This window comes from Anomalospiza imberbis, chromosome 25 (assembly GCF_031753505.1).
Source record: "Anomalospiza imberbis isolate Cuckoo-Finch-1a 21T00152 chromosome 25, ASM3175350v1, whole genome shotgun sequence".
Lineage (NCBI taxonomy): Eukaryota > Metazoa > Chordata > Aves > Passeriformes > Viduidae > Anomalospiza > Anomalospiza imberbis.
The window spans coordinates 4,088,395-4,108,228 of NC_089705.1; the positions used below are offsets into that span (position 1 = coordinate 4,088,395).

Sequence of the window (19,834 nt, forward strand, 5' to 3'; positions counted from 1 at the left end):
CAAAGGGATGGATCTCAAACCCCTCAGATCCGAGGCCACCCTGTCCTTCCCCACCCTGAACCCTGCCGTTATTCCAAAGGGATGGATCTCAAACCCCTCAGATCCGAGGCCACCCTGTCCTTCCCCACCCTGAACCCTGCCGTTATTCCAAAGGGACGGAACTCCACCCCTCACATTCCCGCCCCCCGCTCCCCTCAGGGCTCCCCGGCGCCGCGCGGGCAGCGGCTCTCGCGAGCGGTGACGCCATCGGCGCGCGCGGGCGCGCAGGCGCGGCGGGGCGGGCCGGGCCGCGCTGTGTCACGGCCATGGAGTACCTGATCGGCATTCAGGGCCCTGACTACGTCCTGGTGGCCGCGGACACCGTGGCGGCCAGCAGCATCATCCAGATGAAGCACGGTGAGACCCTGGGAGGCGCCGGGGCACCGTGCTAAGCCCTGGCCCGGTAGGGTGTCCCGGGGCCGCGGGCGTGTGCGCGGTTGGGGTGCGGCGGGCCCGCCGCTCGGGCTGAGGGGAGGCTGCTCGCAGGGGAGGGGGTTTCTCGGTTTGAGCTCTGCCGGGCCCTTCAGGGAGGTGTAGTCGCCGTAGGGCGGCCTCTGGAGCGCAGAGCCAAAGCGGGGCTCAAATCGCCGCTTGCTCCGGGTGAAGTCCCCGGTGGTGACCGAGTGTGACCGCTCTGTGTTGGGTTCTCAGCCGAATTTACCTGTTCGGGCGAGCGTTGGCTTGTGATCCCAAACCTCGCTCTGAACAGCAATGTAAAAGTGTTAACAAACTGCACTGCGATAGCGATGTGAGACCGGAGGTGCTCGCCTGTGCTAATTCACTGGTAAAACGTAATTAATGGGAGAAAAGAGATTAGGGGGACTAAAAGTATCAGTGAAATTCACAGCACAGAGCGCAGGAGCCACACTGAACCATGGCTTTGGTTTCTTTGTGTGGTAAAACACCTAGGGCGTCACCAAGTCTCTGGAATTCTCTAAAATCATTTTTTCTTCCTGCTGTTGCATTGGCCTAGACTGAAGCTTGTTCCGTTCTAAAGACTGCTTTAGTAGCTCTTTTAAAAAAAAAGTTGTAGAATAGAGGATTGCTAGATCTATACAAATGAATATAAATAAATCTATATAAAAATGTTATAACACTGCTTTTACTTCAAATGTTTCCCTTCAAGTCTGTGCTAGCCAGTTGGAGCAGTGTTAGAGGTTGTGAAAGCTGGTGGTATGTACAAAATAAAAGTGTTTTCACTTTAAATGATATTTTCTAGGTTAATATTGGTTCCAAATAGGTTTGTTCATAAGCTTTAAGAAATTAGTACTTTGAACATAGAATTTAGTTGATTTTGTTAGGTGGGGAAACCCATACATTTCGGATCTATATTTAGACTATTTATTTGTAATTAAATTTCAGCCTGGAGAGATTTTGTCCTAATCGTCCCTTCCAATACCTGAAGGGAGCCTACAGGAACGATGGAGAGAGAACAATTTACAAGGGCCTGGAATGACAGGACACAGGGAATGGCTTCCCACTGCCAGAGGGCAGGGTTAGATGGGATATTGGGAAGGGATTGTGCCCTCTGAGGGTGGGGAGGCCTTGGCACAGGGCCTCCAGAGGAGCTGTGGCTGCCCCATCCTCGGAAGTGTCCAAGGCCAGGTTGGATGTGGGGTAGTGGAAGGTGTCCCATGGCAGGGGATGGGCTTTAAGTTCCCTTCCGACCCAAACCAGTGTGGGATTGCAGGGCTGGCCAGTGTCAGTGGCTTTCCCTGAGCTCCAGACAGCAGCTCCAGGGCAGTGATGACTTTTGACATCGTTTTAGAGGATTGGGACACTTGGTGCGTGTCGTGCAGCAGAGATTGTTCAGATTGGTGAGGTGGAGGCTTGGTGTTTGTCCAAGCCCTCACTGGAGAGAAGGGATTTTCCCTTCACTCCAGCAGCTGCTCAGTGTCTGTCTGGGATATCCAAGTGCCAGATATCTGCTCTGGTGAGAGGAGACTCTGTGAGCACAGAATTGTCTCCAGCACTGTCATTGCAACAACTTGGATCCCCTCAAACACAAAACTGTTTTAAACTGCAGTTACGACTGAAAATATGGATTACTGTTCCTTAATTTCCTGCTTATAAGTCAGCTTCGTTATGATTTATAATCATTACTTTAATTTTCATTCTCTTTGGTTGTTTGGTTTGGTTTTTTTCCAAAAGAAAATGTGAAGCAAAAGAAATATTTCTGGAAAAGCTTCATTCATGTAAACTTCTGGGTTTTGGGATTGCTGGATATAAGGAAAAGGGCATCATTTGACATGGAATTTGTTTCTGGATTTCCTAAAATTCCTTTTGCTCAATGTGTTGCTATTTCAGCTTTATATTAAATTATTCGCTTCTGTTGCAGAATATTTGAATAAAGATGAATAGTCACTGAGCAAAATTCCTACTCCTGATCCCAGGAAGCATAACCTTATGCTTTGAACACAATATTCTGTGTGAAGCTTTATTCTTTCCTACCTTGCTTCTAAGTCAGGAAATATATATTTCTGGGATGCCTCCCTTCCTGAAGGGCTTTGTTTCTCTTCAACAGCTCTTGTCTTCTGTGTCACCAGCTGTGAGACACCAAATGTCAGTGTGTGCTCAAAAAGGCTTTTTAGTGGTGCTCCAGGTCATGATGCACTTATCCAAATCTCTTTCTTGCTTCTGTAAAGTCCTGATGTGTCAGGATACTGGCAAAATAATTTATTCTTCCTCGTGACCGTGGCATTCAACATTCTTTTTCTTTGCCTAGACCATGACAAAATGTTTAAGATGAGTGAAAAGATCTTACTGCTCTGTGTGGGGGAGCCTGGAGACACAGTGCAGTTTGCAGAATACATCCAGAAAAATGTTCAGCTCTACAAAATGAGAAATGGTGAGTGAAGCAGGACAGGCCCTGGGGTTTGGGAGCAGAGCTAAGGGTGGTTTCCAGGTGAATGTTGGTGGAAAGTGCTGTTCTCAAACCTTCTGTAAAGATTTTTGCATTTTTAGTGTCCAGCAAAGGTGATATTCAGGCAGGATGCAGAAATAGAGTCTGGATTGTACAGTACAAATTAAATAGTTTATCCAAATCCCAGCAAACTTCTCTACAATATAAATGACACAGATATTTTACTGACAGACTTACTATTCTCTTAATATGTCCATTCATGCTGTCAGCAGTTCTTCTGATATATTGGACAAAAAAGTCAAGCTACATGTCCTTAATATTTAAATTTTTTGAAGCCATGTATTTCTGTGGTCCATACAGGTATGAACTACCCAAAGTCTGAGGGCCGTCTTTATGCTTGTAGCTTTCAGAATAAACCAGAATTAGACAAAAGGCACTACATTTTATCACTAAAGAACATTTTGTTATTTCAAAAAAGGCATGGGAAGGTGGGAGGTGAAACATGAATGATTTGGGCTGTTGGCAAATAAATAATCACATTTCTTCTCCAGGTTATGAGTTATCTCCCACTGCAGCTGCAAACTTCACCCGGCGAAACCTCGCAGACTATCTCCGGAGTCGGGTGAGTTATAGCTGAGAGATTTTGGCACAGGCTTCCAGGGAACGTTTCCATCCTCAAATAGTGGAGTCTGAAAAAGGTGGGAGCTGTTGTCTGTAGCGATGGATTTGGAACTGGCTGCTCAGGGACATAATGGGGTCAAGGAACACCTGGATGTTGCATTCAGTGCTCTGGGTTACAAGGATTGATGGGTCACAGGTTGGATGATCTTGGAGGTCTTCTCCAACATCAATGATTTTGAGATTCTGTGAGTTCACATTGCTGAAATAATGTCTTAGTAAAATGGAACTTGATTTCCTTATTTTAAAAACTTATCACATCACTTATCAATAACTGATACAGCCATAGACTTAAAATTCCAGCCTTGGGCCCAATAAACACTTGTCACACACTGCAGACGGGAAGTGAATTAAACTTCTTGAACATCGAGATAAGGTTGTGGGTTTTCATGCAAATGCTCCAAATCCTTTTAATCTTCTTGGAAAATGATTTCATAGAGCAAAGCTGTTTGATGTACTTAGGAAAACAAGTGCCTTTTGTAAACAGCAACATGAGGCTTTTGGTAAATACCACATCCAAGCTGGGGCTGTGTTTTCAAGTTACTGAACTGCAATTAGCAATGTTTCCCAGGGTGATTTTTTTTCAAAGTATGAAAAGCTGCTGTGAGGGGGCAAACAAACCTTTAATGATCTAAGGTTAGGAAGCATTTCATTGAGAAGAATGTTAATGTGCTATATGAAAGAAAGCAGGAAGAAAGAGGATGTTGAGAATGATCAGCTCTGTCAGGGATAAACCGTGTTGCTGTTCTAACAGTGTACTTCTTGGGCCTGAAATCTGGTTTTAGAGTAGCAAATAAAGACCAGTATTAACCTCAGAGCTGTGTTGTTGAGAACTACACATGTGGAGTGAGAGTTCTTCCAGAACTCATGCACAGGAACAGCCAGAGATTATTGTTCTCCTTTCTAATGCATATCGCAGCTGCAGGTAGAAAGTTTTCCTTGTGGGTACCTTCCAACTCAGGATATTCTGTGGTTCCACACTACTGTTCTGGTTTAAATGGCTTCATCCAACTGCACGGATAGCAGATGATGGTTGGCAGTGGTGCTGTTTGCTTTAGCTTGTGTTGAGGTGTAATTTGGAAGATCTGTGTTGTTCTGTGCATTCCTGTGCAGTTCTCACTACTGGTGTGAAGCAGTGATGCTATTGGGGCCTGGCCCTGGTGCTCATGGCTCCTCTCAGGGACAACTGATCTGCACAGATGAGACTGAGTGCCCTGTCCCTTTTCAGCAGAGGCAGCTATTTCATATATATGATCTGAAGTACCTTTAACTGGCTTTTTGGTAAACCTGCCCATCAGGAGGCAGCACTGATGTGGCACCTTTGTCTTCCTCTGTGCCACATCCCTTGGGGCCTGATCCTCCCTGTGGCTCCACTCCTTGCTGAGCCCACGCCTGTCTTCCAGCTCACCTGCTCCAGATGGGCAGCAGAGTGGGGAGGACACTGGCAGAGGCAGATGTGTTTATTTACCAGAGACAAAACGCTGTTCTGGTGCAGATGGCAACGCCCCAGGGCACACGGCGCTCTCTGACACTGCTGTCACACTACACTGATCTCCACATTGCAGGCAGAAGCTTTTTTCTCTAACTTCATGGTTTGTTTGTGGCATTTAGAATTTTACAATACAAGCCTTGCCATCAGAGTTGTTTTTTTCCCCTGTGAATTTTGTTACATTTTCGTCAATAATATGTGGGATACCAGAAGGATTAACACTGGTGCTTGAAACTGCATAAGGGATTCCTGGAGGCTACTAATGTAATCATGTGGATCATGAAAATAAAAATCAAAAGGTAAACTAAACCTTCTTAACTAAAAATAGTTAAGAAGTAAAAAGTTTGGTGGGGAAAAGGTAGTTTGTTGCTTTATTGTCACTCACTGTGTGAAACTGTTATAGGAGGCCAGAAGGTGTATGAAAGGGAAGGTTAAACTGCAGCAGGACTTTCTCAGCCATTTCGACTTTTGCTGTGGCCAAGATCAAAATAGAGTTTGTTCTGCATTGTTCATCACCATCTGGGTTCCTCCCTCATACCCAGTTTGATTTCATTTAGGATTCTCATGACTCCTGTAGTCCAAGTTCTTGATAGCTTGGGGATGGCTCACAAGGCAATGCCTTGAAATTGTTCTTCTGGTGGAAAGTATCAAGTGTAATGACACTGGGCTTGTGTCTTGAGGCCATTACATCACTGTTGTCTTGGCTTCTACTTGATAGTCACCATGTGGTTTTTCATGACATTTCTCTTTTTAAAACACAAGATTTCTGCTCCAAAGCAGGATCTGAAATGAATCTTTGTGATTTTTGATCAAGGCAAACCTGGAAGGTGCTTTGGCTTTCATGGAGGTGAATGGCCTTAAGCTGAAGGAGAGCAGGGTTAGATTGGATACTGGGAAGGAATTATTCCCTTTGAGGGTGGGGAGGCCCTGGCACAGGTTGCCCAGAGAAGCTGTGGCTGCTTCCTTGGATCCCTGGAAGTGTCTAAGGCCAGGACACCAAGGCCAGGAACAACCTGAGAACAGTGGAAGGTGTCCCTTCCCATGGTAGGGGGTGGAATGGGATGAGCTTTAAGGTTTGTTTCAACCCAGATCATTCCAGCATTCTGTGGTTACCTGTTCCAGCACCTCACCTGGTTCACCTGCTGAATCCAGTGCAGGGTTTAGTACATTGAACTCACTGCCGAGGTTGTGGGGAGGCAAAGTAGGAAAAAAGCCCCCTGCCCTCCAAAGATGATGAAGTTCAGTCTCTGATTGTGATGCTGCTTAATTATAGGTGACAGGGTCTGGCTGGATTCCAAAGGCAGCTTTCAGCTCCTCTCCCCTTGTCCACACTTGGCAGGAGGTTTCCTTGCTCCCACCTTTCCCCCCTCGCTGTGACTTTGGCTTCCGCCAGATGTCATAGGGCTGTGTCACCACCGAGCTAGGGTTGGGCTCTTTGGCACAGCTGTGCTCTTCAGCTGTAAATTCTGAACAATTTCACACATCTCCTAATTGCTGTCGTTATTTTAAATCAAACAGCACCAAGTGCAAAACTACTTGGGATGAGAAATGGTGCTTCTGTAGGAAGGGAAGTTGGGGTTAAAAATAATGTCCTGGAGTGTTAGTCATCACTCATTTGTTGGCCTTTAACCACACTAACATTGTAAAGAGTTGAGAATTGTTGGTATGGACCACGTTACAGAAGTCAAGGAAGGCTGCCTTTGGAGTGGACAAAAGGATTGGGATGTACAAGAAATTCCAGTCGCAGCATGGAGGTGTTATGCTGCAAATTTCATTTATAATTATGAAAATAATAAATAACTTATGTATATTTACTAATGTTTAAACCCTGCCTTTCTAGAATAATAAGGCATGGGGGATAATTATTTGCATTTGAGTTTTAAGAAGTCTCAGAGACCATTAGCAAGAGAACTTAAAACTGAAAATCAGTTTACAGAAGGTTTTAAGTCTGTATAACACCATTTATTTATGGTTGAGTATCTTGCATATGCCAGTGTTGGTAATTCCAAGTCACACAATAATTTGAGTGATCTTGTGTCATGGCTCTTAAATATCAACTTGTGTGATGTTTCAGAATAAATAAATGATGAAATACAGCCTAATTAAACCAATACAGCTGCATGGTAACTTCTTTCCAAATATTCTTGGATGCTTTGAAGATTAAATCACACAATTTAAAGTGATGTTTTATATATAACTGTAGCCTGCTTTATTCTTTCATACTGTCTGAAAGTAAAAATATAGTGGCGTGTGATTTTTTTTGTGTGTGTAAATTTACTGTATTGAGTATCAAAATGAACTTTTCCTATGATGCAGTTAATGTTTTGGCTTTAGGGTGAAATTTTGTTTGCTTTTTTAATCTGGTAGTTGCCTCATCATTTTTTTTTTCTTATTTTGTTGCTTTGTTGATCCAGGTTTTCCAGCAGTTTGGAGATATCCTGTTAGTACAATTAATTTAATAAGAAACATTGTGTAGATATGGAAAGACTGGAAGTATATAAAAGCTGCTTTTAAAAATACATACAATGCCCAAATATTTTCTGATCCTATGTTTAAAAATAATACAGTGCACGTGTGTTTCATGGTTTTACAAAGTACAGATCTTGGAAGGAGATGTAGGAGAATAAGAGATGTCTGATTTATTCATGATGGTGGAACACTAAACCTACAGCATGGAGTAAACTGCCAAATATCAAAGATTAAACTTGGTACATGCAATAAAAACCAAATTGCCAGTGAACAGGACAGTGTGTGTAACTGCACTGTGTGAGAGCTTTCATACGTGCTGAGACGGGCCGTGCTCACTGGGAGGGGGACTGGGAAGAGAGCAAAGAGCAGGTTAAATGAACAAAGAGTTCTTAGAAACTGCAAAATGTTCACGTTGTGCTCACATGTCAGCAGTAAAAATCCACGAGTTTTATGGTGAGGTGAAAGAATCTGGTGTGAAAACTGCATTCAAGTTTTTTAAAGTTTGAGTGTGTTGTGAAAGTTGTAAAAAAACCCCAAACACACTGGTTTTCAAGAGAATAAGAGTTCCGTGTTTTTATTTGCTTGTGTAGTCCATGTTACCAGAAGACCCGATCACTTCTAACTTGAGACCCACAACGTGCTGCCGACAGGCTTGATGTAGCATTTTATGATAAGGAATTGGGTAATCAGCTCTGCTGCTGTTCCCTGGTGCATAGGGAATCAGGATTCAAAGATTTGGTGTGAGTGCTCTAACAAAAACATCACTTCTCTTGGCAGACCCCCTACCATGTGAACCTTCTCCTGGCTGGCTATGACGACCACGAGGGCCCTGCCCTGTACTACATGGACTACCTGGCAGCTCTGGCAAAGGCTCCTTTTGCAGCACATGGATATGGAGCATTCCTTACCCTCAGCATCCTTGACCGCTATTACAAGCCAGGTGAGTGGAGCCACTGGACAGGAAAATTCTCCTGCTTCAATTTAGGCCTTGAGTTTATTAACCAGCGAGACTGACATTTGCTGAATCAGGTGGCATTGCTTTGGTGCAACAGATTGGAACTTGACTTTTTGTTGGATAAATGGAGCTCGAAAGGTTGCCTTTGGTTTTGCTAGCATGGTAACAGAAAACTAGTCAACTCTATTTTTTTTCCTGTTTGCAGCATAACAGACTGGCAGTAAAGGACATTTCAGTTATTCTAAAGCATGCTTAGACTTTCCTGGACCATTGGCAGCTGGTAGTCTGCTTTTAATAAATAACAGTTTGACAGCCCTATCTTCTTGCTTGTCTGTTGGCTCTGACATGTACATTTTCCCAGTGTATCAATATCCAGAGGTCAGTCCCAGATGATACTGCTCCATATCTTGGATTGGCTTTGTGTATGATAAATTAAAAACATTCAAATGAAAAGATAGTCCTGGCAAGATCATCTCCAGCACTCTGAAGTGGTGGTGATGAACCACAGAGCATGGAATGGTTTGGGTTGGAAGAAACCTTAAAGCTCATCTCATTTCACCTCCTGCCACCTCCCACTGTCCCAGGGTGCTCCAGGCCCTGGCCAGCCTGGCCATGGATACTTCCAGGGATGGGGCAGCCACAGCTTCTGTCGGCAACAGAGAGGGTTTAGACTTTAGATTTACAGTTCTGTGCACTTGGCAGCTGCTCATCATAACTCTTGTACATGTTTGTACCTGTCTAAACTTTTAGTTTTAGAATCATAATCCAGTGCCAAGGAATATACATGGCCCCATCCCCACTGTGCAGATAAGGAAAAGTGCAAAGCACAGAATATTGTTAATCTGACATCTTTGGCTTTAGCTACAAACTATTTGACTCCTGTGTGCAAAGCTGAGTTTAAGTTATTATCTCTGCTCTGAGATTAGAAATCCTTTCATCTATCTCCTTCAAGAAATGTAGCTATAAACTGATCATTTTCATTTCACTTGCCTGAGCAGTGGATGCAGGTCTGGAACAAAGCCTAGAAAGAAGTTTTAGACCCTGTTTGTTTTCTAGTCATGTCCCTTAACAATCTATTGTTCCATTTTCACCATTCCTTGTGGAACAGAGGAAAATAATGAACTTCATTGTCATGGCTTGTCACCCCTATAGAGTGCTGGATTTTATCCTGAAGTGTGAGAATAGCAGGAGCATCCCACACGTGCCTTGTCCTTTATTGAGCTCATACCCAGCAGGAACATCGCGCTAAACCCATCTCCACCTCCTGCCCTGGACTCGCAGCCGGCTGGGGCAGCTGGAGCTGATTTAGAGCTGCAATAAACTGTAGGAGAGGGAGGAGACTGGGCTTCTCTGAGCCAGGCCCTGGCCATGGGAGGCAGAATTCCGTCATGCTTCCCATTCCCTGTAACAAATCGATTCTCAATGGCTTGTTGGGGCGTGAGCACTGCGGTGCAGGGCGTCCTCGGGACATCTGGAAAGTGTTTTCTGTGAGCTGGGAAGGAGAGGTTTTGGTGCTCAGCTGAAAAGTTGTTTAAATTTAATAAAAGTTTCTGTGGAGAGAGATGGCCTCTAATGAAATCAATCTGTGGATGTTTTCCTTTTCAGGTATCACACGTGAGGAAGCTGTGGAGCTCTTAAAAAAATGTCTAGAGGAGGTGAGTTGCTGAACTCAGGCCCTGATGCTCCTGAGAAAGGAATGTTTGTTTGCATTCATTCGCTGATACTTTCCTGTTCCTCTTGTCTCGTTTCTTGCTGCCTTTGCCAGAAGGGTAATAAAGGCACTGGCCAGATGTGGAATAGCTACTGAGGAAAAGGATTTACAGGCAGTTGTGTTGCCTTTGCACAGTTCACATCCTCCAGAACGTAAACTTGTGCTTTTGGCATGCTTAGCATAATATTGATCCAGACTTTTTCCTCTTACGTTTCTTCTGAACATCCTGCAGCATCCTTGTCACTTGTGTTACACTTAAGAACTCTTAGAAGTATACACTAATTCTTTTCCAGGTTGTGAAGTGGTACCTGAGGTAAAGCCTTGACCTTAAAGTTCATGACCAATTTCAGTGTTAACATTAGACTCCAGACATTTCAGACACCAAGGCTTTTATTGTAGGAAAATAGTCTTTATCCTTGTCTTTAAGAGACTGATTTGAATGCAACATCAAGAAGTGCTCTGAAGAGGTCCTGTTTGAAGTAACTCTGTGATATGTACACTTTGTGTCCAAAATTTTAGCCCACTCTAGTTTTCCTGCTTAAATGTCTTCCTTGTTAACAGGCAATTTTGCATCTTTACCTGAGGCTTGTCTAATGTTGATCATCTTAAACAAACTCCCACCAATTCACTCCTGAGCAGTGAAAAAAACCCACTCTAGTTCCTAATATTTTGGGTCACTAGGACCAGGATGGAAATTGAAAGTATACTCTTTTATTTGAATGAATCTCATTTCTTCTGTGTTTTTTCTTTGCTGAACAGCTTCAGAAACGCTTCATCCTCAACCTGACCTCCTTCAACGCCCGGTTCATTGACAAGGAGGGCATCCACGAAGTGGACAATATACCCCTTGCCAGAGTGGAGTCCTCCTAACCCCCAAGATCTTTCTTCAGCAGTCTTCTTGTTCTGTTCTCTCTTGGTTTTTGTTTTTTTTTTCTATTCATTTGAAGCACACGAGTAATGTACTGCAGTGGGAGCTCAAATAAAGCCTGACATTTATATAGCCAGTTTTATCTTTTTATTCCACTGATCCTTCCTGAAAGGATTTGAGTAAATTGTTCCACAGTGAGGGTGAAACTTGATTTACAGTTCATGGGGGTACATTCAGGTTATTTATCTTTCCTCTTCTGAGATTTTACTGCTCTCCAAATTTCTTATTTGTGGGAAAACTGTATTTTCTAGATTACATTGTGCTGTCATCCCTCTCGTCACTAAAGCTCATCAAACCCCAGGCAAGTGGTCCATGCCAAACATGCAGCATCTACTTCATTTTTTCAAAGATGCTACCACTCTTTGCTGTATAAAATATTAATCAGGTTTTCAAAGACCTTATTTGCTTTTGATAGAGTTTTTTTTTTTCACTTGAATTAGATTGATACAAAGGTTTCCAAGTAGAACGGATTTTAAAACGCACTTTTAACTCACCTGGCAAAGGTTCTGTTACTGGGAAAGAGCATTCTGCTGGCACAGTGGGTTGATAACTACATTAAATAGAATTTAAGTAGTATTTTAAATAGAAACTAATACACCAATTGTGTGATGTTTCTTAACTGATGTGTCTGTACATTTAGAAGTACATGAAAGCAGTTCAGTGAGAAATTAAACTGCAGCACTCCTCATAAATCTTTGAATTACTCTCAGCTAGCTAGAGCTTTGTTTCCTTGAGAATAATCCCTGATGATCCATCTAGGCTCAAAATGCTGCTTCCCTATAAAACCCCCATTCATGGAACAGCCTCAGATAATTATCATGTGGCTGATACTTGTGGTCTGCCCAGAAGTGATTTTTCTGAGAACAGTTTTTGGTGTGACTCCTTCATTACTTGAATTGGCATTAAAATTGCTCTGGGTGCTTATTTTATGTTTGAATAAGCTCAGAAAAAGAATCTTGGAAATAGGGTAGATGTGTACAGGATAGTGTGCAGACTGATAGTTGTGTGTTCACATTAACTTCACTGTTAATTTGTCTAAGCCTTTTGGTCTTACCTCCGTGGTGTGCTTGAGAAGGTTTGTTCCTTCCCAAAAAAAAAGTTGTCAGTCCTAAAGTATTCCTGTCTTCTGGAATGGATGAGACTGAGACTTGCTTAATGACACAGAAGAAATTTGCAGCCCCGGTGCCTTAACTCACCCTGCCTCTTACTTAAATCTAATTCTTCCCTGGAGTCCCATCAGGCTTTGTAGTTCAGTTCTTCCCAGAATGAGTTTAATTACAGCTGGTTTTGCTGTAATGGCTTCAATGCCTTTTATTTAAGGCAAATGGCACAGAACTCTGAAACATTTTGCTAAAACTCACTTTATCTCTTGAAAACCTTTTAAACTTTCACACCCAGCAGTCCCCAGCCTGACGATTTCCTCTTGGCAGGTCACATTTAACACGAGCAGAGTCAGAGCGTTGTGGTTCTGCCACTGAAATCTCACCCCTTCGTGTTGCATTAATGTACTTGTTTAGCTTAATGCAGCATCTCTAATTTATTTTACCACTGATGTTGAATGTTTTTGCAGGTTTCTTGTCTCATTTCAAACTCATCACTGCAGAGGGGCTGAGCTGATGTGATATTTTTGTCACTGCATATCAAAGCAGCGATGCCTCTTCATTGGAGGGATTCATTGTTCAGACACCAAACTGGGGTGTGGAGCTCCTGGATGATGTGAGCCTGGCAGAGAATCTGCCTGGCGTTTTTATTGGCACCTATTTGCATGCAGGTGATTAATAAACATAAAACAATTATTCTGTGGTTGGATCCAGGTTGGAGTGGAACATATGTTTTGCCCAAGGGCAGGGCCCAGGATCTGAATCCCCCATGGAAAAGAAGATCCAAGGGGTTGCATCCGAAGCCAATGGAGCAGCAACCTCGAGGAATGAATAAATACAGCCCTTGATTCCAAACCAGGAACAAAAGAACTGGTCACGATGAGATTGGACTGTAGCCTCTAACAAAGGAGATTTTTTGAGGACTTTCCAAGAATTCATACTTTTTAAAGAAGAGTGTGATACTTTTGCTGTAGAACTTACTTTTTAAAATGTGCTGATACTCAAATTCAGAAGCCAGTTTTCATTTTTGACAATATTACATGGAATCTGTTTGAAAAACCAATATTTAAGTTAATGAAAGAGTAGAAAGCTTCTTACCTGCTTCAAGTTTAGCCCTAAACCTTCTGCAAACCATGTTTTGCTTAGAATCCAGGAATCCCTTTTTGAAAGAATTCACCTCTCCATTTGTATTTGTCATGACAGCCCTCTTTCATAAGAAATCTCTGAAATAATTGAGCACTGCAAGCAAATACTGCTTTGCACTAATTTTTGTGGTTCATATTATGAGAAATGAATGTAGTAGTCAAGGTACCTTGTTCCTGGGGCACTGTGGCCATGGTGAGCTGCTCTGCCTTGCCTTGCCTGGTAATTCTGACCATATGTTTTACTCTCAAAGCCTCAGGGCCCAAAGAGTTAACAAGGCCCTTTTTCTCGTGTTAGGTTTCCTGTTTAAGGATAGTCTTTTCCTGGGGAAAAGACCATCACCAGCTCATCTCTCCAGAGCTTGGAGTTAGTTCCAAGATCAGTTTACAGATTCTCTGTGCCTTAGGCTACATTGAGTGCTTTGCTGGAAGAGGAATGTGAGCGTAGGTGCAGCGCTCACGGGGCTTTTTCTTGGTGTTAATTACACCTTTCCATGGAAGAAAATCTGTGTTTTGGGATAGACCTCCCTGTGACCAGAAGCATTGGCCCAGAGGAGCCGTCAGAGCTCAGCTGCCTTGTGGAATTGGTCTCACACAAATTTGTAGTGGTGCCAAGGCAGTTCTGCTGCCTAAAAGTGACTCCACAACTCAGAAGTCATCTTGAGTGAAGTGACAGCCAAGGAGGGACATCAATCAGAAACTGAAATGCCTGGAAGGTGAAACTGTCTCCCATCCTGCTGTATTCATTTTTTTGGAGAGCTGCTGGTGAGGGGGAGCCTCCCAGGCTGATTCACCTTCCTTTCCCCAGGATTTCTTCAAGAAATCCATGGCCCTGTTCTGTTAAACCTAGAGATGCTCCAGCCCTGGGCAGGTGAAGAACCTCAAGCAGCGACTGGGTTTCAGTGCAAACCTGAGTGTCCTCAGCAGAAATTCGAGAGACTGCCTAATAATAACAACAACAACAATAATAACAATAACAACAAAATAGAAATAAATTACGTGTGATCAATCCTACAGCATATTCTTGGCAGTCCTTGAGTTCGACTTCTGTTCATGAAGATCAGTCACTGGCAGCAACTTTGTCACCAAATGGAGCTGTCACTTCCCTGAGTCAAGATGTGGGAGCAGAGGGGAGAGATCAGGCTGAGCTCTCCCAAGGATGTGTTTTCCTTTGCTCTTGTCTCTAGTTTTGACAGTAGGCTCCTTCAAGAGGCATTAGCCCATGCCAGGGCTGACATTAGAGATTATGCTCATTGCATTTGGTTGAGTCCATTTTCTCATCTGAAGCAGGGACAGAATATTCCTTTTATATTAAATAGCTTGGCATTTAAAGAATAAAACCCCTCTGTTTGCTACCTGTGAAACACTGTATTTATATATTTAAGGAAAAATTAATTTATACTAATTGTAAAAAGTTCGTCCTTCAAGCCATTTTTAATTCTTTGAGGGTTTAACCTTACATAGGGTTTCCATGTGTTGTTATCAGCCATCAACAGTAATTTAGTGCAGGAAATTTTCACTGATCAAGCTAAACAGACATCAGTTGTTTTAATAGATTAAAAAAAAAAAACAACAACAAAATGTAAATGGTGGAATTAAAATACTCAACTTGTCTATTTTCCATGCCTTTGACTATGTTGGTTTAGATCTCTGACTGGCTGAGGACTATGTTAAAAAATAAGTTAGTTGTCTTGAAAATGTAAAGTGACAGTTTAAGTGTTTTGTTTCTGTGCTAATGTGCAATTAGGTCGTTATCCAATAAGCTGATTCATGTAGTTTAACTCGAGACAGCTGTGGAAGGCAGAGAAAACCCTTTGCTGTTGGGGCATGGGGAGAGGGTGTCTAAAAGGATCTTTTTCAGAACAGCCAGGATGGTATTTTTCCCTGTGTAATACAGTAAAGTTAGCAAGATTTATAAAAAACTAAATTCTGCTGATTAAATCTCTAGAAAAAAAAATCAAAATATGAATACCAGCAAGTGTGGAGTAATTTTTGATCTATAAATCAACTCTAAGACAGCCCTACAAGGTGGGCCAACCTAATCACTGAATCCTCTGAAGTGATTTCTTGGTTGGGTGTGTTTTGATTTGGTTAAATTACCTTTTGCTTAGTAGATGTTGTTCAATATTTCTCGTGTTTATGCACAAACATGAAAATTGTGTATCTCCTCGAGTTAATTTACATCAGATAAAGGAAATTCCATTTTTTTTTGTGTCAGTATTTTGGGGATTATTGACAATATCCTGCTACTGTACCACCAAAACACCCATGGGCCTCAGTGGTGCTTGATCTCCTCTTGCCAAATGTTGCACTGGGAATTCAGCTGATGCCATTCCCTGCTCCCAGAGTTTTTGGTTTGTAGGGAACACCTGTGTGTCTCCCCAGCTCTGGATTCAGCAGAGGGCAGTGATCTCGCATGCTGCTGCCTTCTCACAAACTGGTTTGTCCTCTTCTTGCCTTGCAGATCCGCTGGTGGTCACAGAACTCATGGAGAGAGGACCAGAGCCTTGTCCAGCAGTGGCAAGTGGGATGTACAGGGTTCTTTCTTCCCTTGGAAGATGTTTATTTTATTTTTCACAAATGTTAGTCAGTTGTTCCACGAAACAGGTAACTATCCATATTTTCACAAAGGAAAATAGCCAGTAACTTGCCAAAAACCCAAAAAGAGCAGCTGAAATCCATCTTGTCTTAGTTAATCCAAGCACTGACAAGCAGGGATGTGAAGTTAAGGTAAATCTTCAGGGTTTTTAGGGTATTACAATTCTCCCTTGCAGAGCTGCTCTGGATGTCCACTGCTGTGTGCTCACAGTGAGGATGCTCACAGGATTTTATCAGCAGCTGTGCCAGGAAGGAAAAGCTCCTCCACCACATGGTACTGTTTTCAAAGGACTTTCTGTGATCCCACAGCGCAATTTGCTGAAGGAAAAAAAAATCAGGAAAAGTCTGCAGTGGCTGGTTTGGAATGTGGGATATCACAAACCATTCATTTGCTCCCTCCCAACAAGCCTGCAGTGTGCCAAGGCTGTGGCTCAAGGGTGGCATTATGGGCCTGGCTGGAGCAGAAAATGCACTTGTCTGTGTAATTAAAATGTGCCCAGTTGGATTATATGGGAATCAGAAACTTTCAAGTACATAGCCAGACTCTGACATGGGAATTAGGAAAACATTTCCAAAGCTGTCAGCTCATTTGCTGGTTTTCCTTTTTTTGGACAGCAGTTCCTTGTATCTGAAACTTTTGTTACTGGGCAAGGCTAAGTTTGGGATATGAAAGGATTTCTAGGGTTTACTTATTCCTTATTTTCTCTGATTTAAAATGATAACAGTTGAAACCTGTTTATCTTTTTTTTTTTCCATAGTTCTTTGTGAGCACCTTCAAGAATAAAATAATTAAAACAGGGTTTTAATTTAATTTGTCTTACAGTGTTCACTCAATGCACAGGAGAAACCTGCCCAGAGCATCACTCTGGGGGCTTTACTTGGGCACATCTGATATTCCAAGGGTTTTTGTGTTGGTTTTTGCCTCAGGATTGATGGCCTGTGCTGTGATGAGCCAGAGGAAGGCTGCTTGTGTGAGCTCCATTTTCACATAAGCCAGGAGAGGATTTGAGGTTGACCCCTCCTGATGTGAAGCCACATAGTTACAGTTTTGGTTTTGGTTTCCATGTTGGCTCCAAAATTTACAGGGTACTAAAGCAAAAGGTTCCTTATGTTCAAAAGCTGTGAAAAAGCTTATTAACACATGGAATTAATAGAAAACATTTTTGCCCCAAGCTGAGCTGAACAGAGCTGTTTTTCCTCGCAGGATTTGCTGAATTAGTACTTGGCTCAGCAGATTCAAAGGCACTGACAACTTTTTTTTAGGAATACTCTAAAACAAGAATGTGCCTTAATTTTTTGAGCATTCTATCTAAGTTTTCTACTTTACCAGGTAAGACCTTTGTATTCTCTAAATGGTCCATATACCAAATGTTCTGAAAGATGATCCTTAGGGTTTTCCCATCTCTTGGGCCTTCCTCACTTTCCTGAGGACAGCTGAATGCTTCAGTTTGTCTGAAACCTTCCCTTTTTCCCAGTGCCCTGACAAGGCAGGATGAGCTGTGGATGCCCTGGGCCTGTTTTGGCTCTGGAGAACTTTGGAGAAGTTTTTTTGGAGAAGTTTTGTGCCAAACCCAACCTTCCTCACAAAGAGAACCTGAACGGGGCTGAGTCAGGGCTGTCTGAGCTACAGGACTGGTCTCATCTCTCATGGTGATTACTGTGTGCTCCTGGAGGATCCCTGTGATGACCAAATTAGCAGGAAACTCCAAAAGCCATAATCTGTAATATATAATATATAATGTGCTGCTGCCATATGACAGGGCTGGGAGAGGAAATGAAATGAAAATGGGTCAGGAGTGGGAGGCCTGGGCTTAAATAATTCCCTGTGGTGCCAGGGTCCATTTAGGAGGCAAAACAGCAGCACATTACCAAGAGGGTGTAAGAAAGGTTGTTTTCATGGTCCAAACTGAGCAAACTGGCCTTTCCACCAGCCTCCTCCTCCTCAGCAATGTCTGCATCCTATGTGTGCTGCCTCCCTGCTGGAAAGCTTTTGCAGGTAGTGAAGTGGAACAGAGATTCTTAAAGGAGAGAGTTTTTTGTCATTGGAAATGAAATTATAAACATACAGATTATATCTTTGAAACAGATTGTTGAAATTAATTTGGGGGATTTTTGGAATTATGGTGCTCGAGTTGATTTATCTGTGTTTGAATCCCAACCATTTCCTAAACTCCCCACGTCCCTTCAGCTCTTTATGTCACATCTGTTTTCAGTGAGGTGCAGGTAACTGTTTCCTTTGTAAACTTATCTACTGAAATAGAAATTTGCAGGTAAGACATATCAGCACAGGGTCTAATACAATGAGGATTTGATGTTTGATGGCACAACAAGGTACTGTGGGAACATTAACATAACCCTCCTGAAACAGAGACAGATATTTGGATTGGATAAAATGTTTTCATAGGAAATGCTCCTTTTTTTGAAAGTTTTTGGTGCATTGTGAAGAAAAAATTATCTCTGGAAAAGCAACTTCCCTGGAAGATTCAGTCTGCACAGGAATCTGGTCAGAATTCCATGTGGCTGGCAATGAGATCTTCAACACATGGTGAAACTCTCATAACCCCTGAATAAAGGCACTTGGCATTTCAGCCACTGATGTTCTGAATCTTATCCAGTAAAAGAATCCATGGATCCACTTTGGTCAGGTCTGTGACAGAGGAAAAGTTTGACGGGAAGACTTCGAGTGCCCAGTGGGAAGAATGTGATTTACTTATAGCACGTGTTTAAGGATAAAGAAATCCCAAGATGCCATTGCAGAATTAGCTGAAACTTCTCTTTTCTGTGAGCTAATAAATAGAATCACAGAGAACACATGGAATTTTGGGCCAGACGAAGATGATGGACCAGTTGTTTTTTGTTGGGTGCTATACATTCAGTTACACCAAGAAAATGCTGCCTCTTGGGGATTTTTTAGTGAATTTAAGGCTCTAAAGCTCAAGAATGATTTAAGGTACTTGTGCAGAGCAGAGCCATTATCAGGTGAGAAGCTGAAGCATCCAGACACGTCTTGAGATGCTGCAGAACTTCTTGGCTTGGAGCAATAAATTGATCTTTCTCTGAACTCATTTCACACCCCAAAAAAGCTGAGTTATCTCCATTTAACATTTTCTTTGGCTATAACCTTTGCTATTAAACCAAAGCTATCCTGATGAGAAATCCTTCTGGATCTCAGGGATTTTAGCCTTTTCTCTGCTGAAAATAATCCAATTAGAAGTATCTGAATGTGTCAGGATAAAAATATACAAAGGAACCATCCAGAAATTCACTGCTGTAATTTTTCCTGCCTTGGAAAATTCTGGGATGCTTTAGCACCACAATCATGGGGACCAAGCTTGGTTGGATGTTCAATGTCTAGAGTTATTATTGCTATTTATGGCATCCTGTGGAAATGCTCAGGTGGCCACAGTGGGAATTCTTTTCCATATAAAGGAGCTGAGGTGGGAAGACCAAAGTGATAACTTGTGTCTCAGCATGGCCACATTCTGGGTGATGGCTGGGTCAGACTTTCTGTGCCAGCTTTGTCTGGATAATGAAGGCTCCACATCCTGCACCTGGACTGGGAGAGCAACGTCTGCACCAATAATCTCGGGAGCATCGTGTCACCCTCACAAATAACATTTATTTTACTGCCTGACTTGAAAACATTTCCATTGTTGGTGTTTTGATTCAGTTGCACCACCAGGAAAAGCTTCCCTTGCTCACAGGCCATGTGGCTCCTTGGATTCTGCATGTAAAGTTGGGAATTTAATGGACTCTCCTATAGGAAGGAATGCATTAACTACAGGTCAGCAAACCCTGGTTATTGGGTTGTTTCACACCGAGAGCTGTTATTACCCTGTTGCTTTTAAGGTGCCTGTTTAAA

At 42.6% G+C, this 19,834-nt stretch overlaps 1 protein-coding gene across 1 annotated transcript; it reads left to right on the plus strand.

The window, feature by feature from the left end:
* Positions 1 to 227: 227 nt before the first annotated feature.
* Positions 228 to 11,204, plus strand: PSMB2 (proteasome 20S subunit beta 2). Its single transcript, XM_068172936.1, has 6 exons — positions 228 to 396; positions 2,765 to 2,887; positions 3,454 to 3,524; positions 8,316 to 8,478; positions 10,099 to 10,148; positions 10,964 to 11,204. Exons 1-6 carry the CDS (start codon positions 306 to 308, stop codon positions 11,072 to 11,074), a joined length of 609 nt encoding a protein of 202 aa, XP_068029037.1. The 5' UTR covers positions 228 to 305; the 3' UTR covers positions 11,075 to 11,204.
* Positions 11,205 to 19,834: the final 8,630 nt, after the last annotated feature.